Genomic DNA, 9446 nt, shown 5'->3' on the forward strand with positions numbered 1-9446 from the left:
GGAGGCGGAGCTTGCAGTGAGCTGAGATCATGCCACTGCACTCCAGTCTGGGCGACAGAGCGAGACTTAGTCTACAAAAAAAAAAAAAAATTCTTTCAAAGGCTCTTCATCCTCAGCATGAAGTCCTGGACAATTGAGCCTCTGCTTACCTCATCAGCACCACGTTCCCGGTCACTCTCTGTACCTCAGTCAGACAGACTCCTCAGTTCCCCTAACACACCATGCTGTTTACCACTTCAGGGCCTTTAAGTATATTGTTCTTTTCCCTTAGAATGCTCCTCTCCTTGCATTTTCACACACACCTTCACCTGGCTGATGTTTCTGGCCTTCAGTCTTAGTTTAACTATGATTTTCTCAGTCTCCCAGGATTCTTTAAAACTAGGTTAACCCTTTACAGTATACACCCCCAACATCTTTGGCAAAAGTCACTGCATCAGCCATTACTCATCCAATGTCTGCACTCACCCCCAATCAAACACTAAACTCCAAGAAACAGGAGCACGTTTTAAATTTTTTTCAATCTGCACTGAATTGCCTCTGCCTAAAATGTCACCAAGCATGTAAGAGGAACTCAATAAACATTTTTGCGATAGAGTATCACTTTGTTGCCCAGGTTAGAGTGCAATAACGCAGTCTTGGCTCACTGCAACCACTGCCTCCTGGGTTTAAGCGATTCCCCTGTCTCAGCCTCCTGAGTAGCTGGCACTACAGGCATGCAACACCACACCTGGCTAATTTTTGAATTTTTAGTAGAGATGGGGTTTTGTCATGTTGGGCCAGGCTGGTCTCAAACTCCTGACCTCAGGTGATCTGCCTGCCTCAGCCTCCCAAAGGGCTGGGATTAAGGAGTGAGCCACTGCGCCAGGCCAAAAACATTTATCCATCAGTAACAAAGCTTGTATGCAGTAATTTATCATAAGGAGCAAAAAGGCAAGAGGAAGCCTCTGCTCCATAAATCACACTGCTTTCTGTAATTAATCTCTAACCTCTTCCTAAATATGCTCAAGTTTCCCATCGTAAAACAAAAACTGGCCAGGCATGGTACAGAAGGGAAAAAAAAAAAAGAAAACGAAAAACAAAGAAGAAAAAAATCTTCTCTTAGAACCCTATGTTCTTTCAGCTGTCTTCCCTCCTCGCCTTCACAGCCAAGATGCTTAGAAGAATGGTCTATATTACTCTCTCGCAGTCTCTACTGCTTTATCTCGCTTCACTACGATCTGGCTTCCAGTCTCCCCAACTAAATTAACTCTTGATGAGTTCATCCAACCCAATGGACACTTTTTAGTAATCTTATCATTTGACAGCTCCATTGCACTTGACAATTTTACCTACCCCCACCTTGAAATGTAACCCCCATCTCTTGCCAGTCTTCCCAGTACCCCAACTTTCGCTTCAACCACCACCTATATCATGATGACTCATGAATCTGTAACACCAGCCCAGCTTTCTCCTGACCTCCAGAGAGACCACAATATTCATTTGTTCAAGTTCCTGCAACACACACACTTCCACCTAAACATATCCAAACCTGAATCAGTCTCTTCCTTTACAGCCATTCCTCTGGACTACCAGCTGGGAGATGATTCAGACTCTCCATGCCTCCAATCTCATCCATCCCTCATACCAAATCAGTCAACACTTCCATTCTATTTCTTTTCTTTCCAATCTGTCCTTTTTTTTTGAGACAGAGTCTCGCTCTGTCACCCAGGCTGGAGTGCAGTGGCCGCATCTCAGCTCACTGCAAGCTCCGCCTCCCGGGTTTATGCCATTCTCCTGCCTCAGCCTCCAGAGTAGCTGGGACTACAGGCTAGTTTTTTTTTTTTTGTATTTTTCAGTAGAGAGGGGGTTTCAACGTGTTAGCCAGGATGGTCTTGATTTCCTGACCTCATAATCCGCCCGTCTCGGCCTCCCAAAGTGCTGGGATTACAGGCTTAAGCCACCGCCAATCTGTCTTCTCTTTCCCATCTCCACGACCTCTATCTGAGTTCAGACCTACAACCTGACTCCTCTATCTCCACTCTCGTCCAACTCCCACCCAAACTCACCAATCGGCCCAAGTGACCGGTTCTAAGAACAAACCTATCTTATCCATTTACTAAAAAAGCAATTAATGGTTCCCCGGAGCTTTCAGAATGAAGTCCAAACTCTTTGGCACAGCAGATGAGAGCTTATGACCTAGTCACTTTCCCCTTTGTTAGCTCTTCCACCTGCAATAGCCCCTCCACACTACAAACACCAGCACACTGAACTTCCTGCACTTTGCCAAAAATGCCTGTTTCTCTTTTGCTGGACCCTCTATCTAAACTGCTCCTCCCACCTGCAAACTCCTAGTCATGTTTCAAAACTCAGCTTAACAATCTCCAAGAAGCCTTCCTTAGGCCCACCAGGCTAAGTTAGATTCACTTCTCTCTATGGCCCTTCAACACTCTATACCGGGGTCCCCAACCCTCAGACTGCGGACTGGTACCAGTCTCTGGTCTGAGCGGTGGGCAGGCTAGCACATAAACATATCCAAACCTGAATCAATCTCTTCCTTTACAGCCACTCCCCTGGACTACCAGCCACACCACCTGAACCCTACCTCCGGTCAGATCAACCGTGGTATTAGTTCTCACAGGTGCGCAAACCCTATTGTGAACTAAGCATGTGAGGGACCTAGGCTGTGCACTCTTTATGAGAATCTAATGCCCCTACATCCCCGTCCATGGAAAAACTGTCTTCCACAAAACCAGTCCCCAGCACCAAAAAGGCTAGAGACTGGCCAGGCCCAAGGGCTCATGCCTGCAATCTCAGCACTTTGGGAGGCCGAGGTGGGTGGATCACCAAAGGTCAGAAGTTCAAGAACAGCCTGGGCAACATGATGAAACCCCGTCCTACAAAACATACAAAAATTAGCCAGGCTTGGCGGTGGGCACCTGTAATCCCAGCTACTCGGGAGAATGACACAGGAGAACTGCTTAAACCTGGGAGGCAGAGGTTGCAGGTTGCAGTGAGCCGAGATCACACCACTGCACTCCAGCCTGGGTGACAAGAATGAAACTCCATCTCAAAAAAGGGGAAAAAAAAAAAAAAGAAAGAAAGAAAGAAGGCAGGCTGGGGAGCACTGCTATATGCCACTACCATAGTACACATGACACTACAACTGTTGGTTTAATCTATCTGCCCTGCACTGAACTATACCTTTCATTCTTTTATCCTCAACACCCAGTAGAGTGTCTAGCACATAACTAACACTAGATAAATGCTTACTAAATGAATGAAAATTTAAGATAAATAAAGAAGGTAGCTTACTGTCTTGCGTAATGGCTTGCTGCGAATGGCAAGACCATCCATGTAGTCTTCCAGTTTGAACTTGTAAGTAACCTGCAGCTTCTGAAGCAAACTATCAAAGAAGTCACTACCCTATAAAAAGAAAAAAAGAAATTACTGAATCAACCTATTCTGATCCAACCTATCCACCAAAAACCGGGGCGGACAACCCTTTCACAGTTCTGCTAATGTTCAGACATCCTATGAAAAGGGAGGCATGCACAATATTTAGTGGCCACCAATTTGAGCGCAGGACAAATTCAGTCTAAGCCTTCTTCAAAGATATGAACACATGAACACACACACTCTCTCTCCACACAAACACAAACACAAACACATATATACACATTCTCATTCTCTCTCTTTTAGGCCAATGCATTCAGAAAGCTTTCAACCTCAAAACTCCAATTGTCAGTAATTTACAGTCCCAAGGAAGCAACTGGAGTAGAGTAGGCTCAGAACCCAAGAAAAGGGCATAGATTTTTGGCGATATTCTGTTCTAAAAGACGGTATTTCAGGTAGTAAAAATCCATCATAACTACAGAATGCTGAAGCCTTTATCCTGAGGACAAAAAGGTGACAGTTTACCTCATCCAAGAGCTCCAAAAGTCTGTTCCGAATCTGTTCTGGATTCTCAACATTCGGATCCTTGACAAGTTGCCTGAACTTCTCAATCACCTGATAGAAAGCATTCTTCCACAGGATCTGATCCACATTCTGATTATCAGAGAATTCAATATCTAATAGAATACAGCGCTCATATAGCTGCAGCAGTTCAGCTCTGGAATAAAATACATGCAACTTCCAGCTCCAAATACACCATAGAAAGAGCTAGACCCAAGTTTTGAGATTCCGGCAAATTAACCACCTCCCTTGGCAGGAAATCAAAAATGTGACCAGGTAGGCATACTACTCTCTCTGGTTTCCACTCTGCAGAGCAGAATGTCATTCTAAAGATACTTGTGTCTAGGAAAATAGTTTTTCCCCTTATGTCTTCACCTAAATTTAACAACTGAAGTAAGATCTTCACTGCAAGCTATACGCTGTTCATTTCTTGGCATTCTAGAAAGTCTTTTTACATTTCAAGATTCAATGACCCCTTAAAGATAATTTTTTCTTAAAGAAAAAGTAGGATGCATAATCATTTCTAAAACTAGAAAATAAAACTTCTGTTTCCAACTGCCCTTCCCTTACAAAGGGAAAAGGAGATAACACCCAGCAGCTCAGCTAAAAAGTTTCTACCTTCCTCAGCCATAGGAATCTGTACACCTCCAGCTGATCCCCATTTCCCTCCAGCCAGAATAGAACACATCATACCTGAGTTGCGCCATCTTCTCCAGGCCCTCCGGACTGATGCGGTCCCTGGAGAGCAGGTTGCTGAGCTGCAGCTCCTGGTTGTCAGCCACCCGGAGAAGCCTGTGCAGCTCCTGTTGCTGCAGGTTCCTCATGTGCTGCTCCACCTCCTCGGGACTCATGGTGCTGGCAGGTAGAGGGCTACATACATACTGTCCTGATGGAGTCGGGTAGCCTGGGTAGTAAGGCCCTGGGTACACACCATTTGTAGGGCCCACTGGGTACTGCAGAGGGTTATAGCCCGTATAGGGATACTGGGAGGCAGGGCCTGGTGTCCGGGGGTAATAATAGGGGTTGTCAGAGTTTTGAAACTTATAGTAAGATGCTTGAGCCGGGCGTGAGTCACCCCAAGACGTAGGACTGACTTCATCATCGGTGTCCAAGAAATGCAGCTGGGGCGCCTGAGTCTTCAGAGCAGGTTTCTGATCAGGATTGTTGGGGTCCCACAACCGGCGTGTGGTGCCTCCACGGCCCCAACTCCGAGGTCCCTTACCACCAGATCCAAACAAAAGCCGAGGCCCCAAAGGTGCGGACTCTGGAGAACCTGCTGAATTGACAGATAGGGTGGTATGCGCAGGCAGAATCAGAATGCCACGCCCACGACCCCGAAGTTCTTGTTTCGGGTTTCTGGACTCCTGCTTCTCAGAGCCTTTGCCCCCACTGCTCAAGCCTTTGTCAGGCTTTCCTCTATCCACATCATCCCTGGCTGACTTCATCATGGGAGACTCTTTGTTCATGGCTTCTGCATCAAAAGTGACACGAAGAGTGCCTCGATTTTCTTTACCATTGCTTTTCTGCTCACCCTCCCCACGGCCAGACCAGTTTCTTTCCAAATGCTTCTTCCTTTCTGAACTTCTCCTGGGTCCTAATCCATCAGGCTCATCAATTCTGTCCTCATCTAAGGAATCGGTTGAGGACACAGACACTTGCTTCTTCAGTCGTGGCCTCTCCTTGGTCCTATCCTGTCGGCGGCGGCGACATCCATTATCAGTCAGGCCAGCTCCCTCAGCGCTGTTGTTGCTGCCAGCTGAGCTGGTACTGCACGTGCGGTAGCGATTCCTTCGTTTGTCTGACCGGGAGTAGCGCTTTGCAGAACCTGGCTTCCCCTGGGCCGGGTCATCATTGGTTTTCCTCATCCCCTCCCCTTTTTCAGTCCTCTTTCCTTTTTCTCCCTTTGCAGCCCTTACTCTGTCACCACCTGGGTTCTTTTCGGTCTCAGCCCTGTCTGGTTTATTCACAACTTCCTCTTTCGCAGCATTTCCCCTACACTCATCTTCCTCTACTCTCAGCTGCTCTACCTGGTTGAGGATTTCTTCCTCCTCCACCCGACTGGCTGATTCTTTGCTAACAGTCTGCAAACGTCGTCCAGGCTGATAGATCTGCAGGTCTGGTTTCTTTGTTCTTTTGATAATTTTTAGACTACGATCCTCTTGTCCAGCAGTCCTAGGAAAGGATTCTTGTCCCCGATTATTTTCTGGGTCTATAGGACCATTCTGTTGTTGGTTGTTCAGTTCCTTACAGACATCTTTAACGGGCTGAGTACCATTTTCAACAGTAGAGGAATCTCGGTCATTAACAATTTCATCTTTGAATTCCTCATTCCCAGAGGGTTCCTTGATTTTGGGCTTGTTCCTTAGCCGAGAAAGGCCAGGCTTATAGATTTCCAGATCTGGACGCCTGTTATCTTTGCGCGGCCTGGCCTCCTTTAATTCCTTCATGTTTTCTGTTATGTCAGGGAGAGAGTTTGGGAGGCAAAGGTAGAAGATAAGAATAAAGAAGGAAGGAGGAGGAAAGACTGTCATTCTGGTTAAGTAACCAAAAAAAAGTCAAGCAAGAATTACACATCCAAATGCTAATATCGGTAGGTAAGGAAGGACATTTTTGTAGAAGCAGAAATTCTGAGTTTACAACACTTGTTCAACAATTCACAAGGCTAAGGACCTAATTGTGTTGGTGCTACCTACACTTGGGTGAGGGAAATGGGGGAAACCCATCTCCTATGTGTTACCCCAGTCATATTCAGAAATCCAAGACCCAAACTACCTCATTATTGTCAGAACAAAAGATCTCTATAACCTTTTCATATAGAGCCTGTGAATCCACCTCAGCTTTTTCTTCTGCCTTTAACTTTTTTCCTGGGTGGCTAAGTTCTTCTAACATAACAGCAGGGGAAAAAAGTAAAAAAGGAGAAAAAGGGGGGTATTATAACAATCATCAGTCCTGGATATCTCTGGAGAAAAAAATGCGACTCTCGTCTTTAAACTTGACCAGGACAATTCTCTTCTTCAGGATATCAATTACCAAATAACATACCTGCTAGTAAATTAAGCAGTTCCTTCCACATTCTTCAACTTCACCCATCCTCACCAACTCACTGGGAGTAGCTCGCAGAGTTACCAAACTACTGGTCAGACTATCGTACTAGAATACTGACACTAACTCCTACTGTGATGATGGAATTATGATTAGAAAAAAGTTCCATAAGGGAACTTTCCCTGGATGCTGATGGAAAGATTGTGACATACTCTCAAAATATCAAGAACTGGGAACTCAAGAATTAAGAATAATACAGGACCTTAGAAACCACTCTCGGCCGGGCGTGGTGGCTCACGCCTATATTCCCAGCACTTTGGGAGGCCAAGGCGGGCAGATCATGAGGTCAGCAGATCGAGACCATCCTGGCTAACACGGTGAAACCCCATCTCTACTAAAAACACAAAAAATTAGCCGGGCATGGTGGCGAGTGCCTGTAGTCCTAGCTACTCGGGAGGCTGAGGCAGGAGTATGGCGTGAGCCCGGGAGGCGGAGCTTGCAATGAGCCCAGATCAGGCCACTGCACTCCAGGCTGGGCGACAGAGCGAGAGACTCCAGCTCAAAAAAAACAGCTCAAAAAAAAAAAAAAAAAAAAAAAAAAAGAAACCACTCTCTGAGCTCCATGGACTTACTGAACAGCAAGTATAACAAGATAACAAGTATAACAAGCAAGTATCTGTTGTTGTTTTTTTAAAGTATCCATTACCATTGTCAAAAGTAACCACTAAACATTTCAGTGGAAAAGTGACAGAATTCGTGAGAATATTATCAAGTACACAAACGGAATGCTATATAAAATCCAAGCATAGGCCAGGTGCAGTGGCTCACGCCTATAATCCCAGCACTTTGGGAGGCTGAGGCGGGAGGGCTGCTTGAGGCCAGGAGTTCAAGATCAGCGTGGGCAACATGGCAAAACCCTGTCTCTATAAAATATACAAAAAATAGCAAGGTGTTGTGGTGCAGGTCTGTAATTCCAGCTACTGGGAAGGCTGAGGTGGGAGGATCACTTGAGCACGGGAGGTGGAGGCTACAGTGAGCTGAGATCCCTCCACTGCACTCCAGCCTGGACAAAAGAGTGAGATCCTACCTCAAAAAAATAATAACACTAGACCGGGCGCGGCGACTCACGCCTGTAATCCCAGCACTTTGGGAGGCCGAGACAGGCGGATCACGAGGTCAGGAGGCGGGTGGATCACGAAGTCAGGAGGCGGGTGGATCATGAGGTCAGGAGATGGAGACCATCCTGGCTAATACGGTGAAACCCCGTCTCTACTAAAAATACAAAAAACTAGCCGGGCGAGGTGGCGCGCGCCTGTAGTCCCAGCTACTCCGGAGGCTGTCAGGCGAACGGCGTGAACCCGGAGGCGGAGGTTGTAGTGAGCCGAGATCGCGCCACTGTACTCCAGCCTGGGCGACAGAGCGAGGCTCCGTCTCGAAAAATAGTAACAATAAAAAAGTTTTTAAGCCTAGTATTGCTCTCTAAATATAAATGCAAACAAGCCCACAGGCATCATATGCTCCAGCACGTACATGTACTTTTTGTAGATGTAACAAAACGGGAAAAACAGAGACTGAGGTTTAGGATAGTGCTTCACTATTGAAAAAAGAGACTCAGGTTTAGGATAGCGCTTCACTATTTTCAGAAGTTTAAAAGGCAGGTTCATGAAGTATCCACAAAGATAAAGCAGTTTAACCCAAGAATACCTCACCCTCAGCATTCTGTAACTTGGGGGTGGGGGGGTGGGGAGGAGGGATGGGGAGAGCTCTTCCTACAACTTTCTAGAGCAGGGAGAGAAAACAGCCTTAACCATCCAATTCTGTCAATAAACAAAAACCAATTTCACAGACTGGCCGCAAACCTAGAGAAGCCACCTATCACAGCTAGCATTCTACACAACTCTATTGCCTAACGCAGGGGAGGTGAGACACTTAGAATCTTTCTTACTTTCCTGACGTGGCTGGAGACTTGAAATTAACTTGCAAACTGAGCATTCTCTCTAATAAAAACTGCTCCCACACATGCCAGGGCCAAACCCGAGTAGTCTGAGGTCCCGGATCCCTCCAATGGCGCAGCTTTCGGAAGCCTGTCTTGGGGGGGAAAAGTTCAGCAAGGAAGTCGCAGGCTGTTCAACCTTTCTCCCCAAATCCTTCTCTCCGACGCTAAAGCGGTGGCCGGGGCAGGCCCGCGGAGGGAGACCTGGAGAGCGACACGCCCGGGGCCTCCACCAGACCCCACTCCTTTCCGTGTCTCCCGACGCCTGGGAATCCGCGGGCGGGTCTGAGAGAGCTGGGGCAAAGGGGAACAGTCACCTTCGCGGCGAAAAAGAGGGTGGAGGCAGGAATTCCGGCCAGGCTCTCCCGCAGCGGGCCAGGAGTGGCCGAGCCCGACGCCGCATTGACCCGCGGGAGAGGCAAGGCAGCGAGGGTCCACCGCGGCCCCAGCGCCTACTGCCGGGAGAAGGGGCGGGGGC

At 47.2% G+C, this 9446-nt stretch overlaps 1 protein-coding gene across 1 annotated transcript in view; it reads right to left on the reverse strand.

Moving 5' to 3' along the window:
• The window catches only part of SMG6 (SMG6 nonsense mediated mRNA decay factor), a 262067-nt gene extending 252640 nt beyond the window's left edge, over positions 1–9427 (reverse strand). The window contains exons 1-4 of the mRNA XM_011956067.1: positions 8921–9427; positions 4627–6385; positions 3898–4090; positions 3292–3402 (exon numbers count right to left, since the gene is read on the reverse strand). Coding sequence (XP_011811457.1) covers positions 3292–3402; positions 3898–4090; positions 4627–6380 — 2058 coding nt within the window. The 5' untranslated portion in view covers positions 6381–6385; positions 8921–9427. The remainder of the gene's footprint in view (positions 1–3291; positions 3403–3897; positions 4091–4626; positions 6386–8920) is intronic.
• Positions 9428–9446: the final 19 nt, after the last annotated feature.

This window comes from Colobus angolensis, unplaced genomic scaffold (genome assembly GCF_000951035.1).
Source record: "Colobus angolensis palliatus isolate OR3802 unplaced genomic scaffold, Cang.pa_1.0 Scaffold110, whole genome shotgun sequence".
NCBI lineage: Eukaryota > Metazoa > Chordata > Mammalia > Primates > Cercopithecidae > Colobus > Colobus angolensis.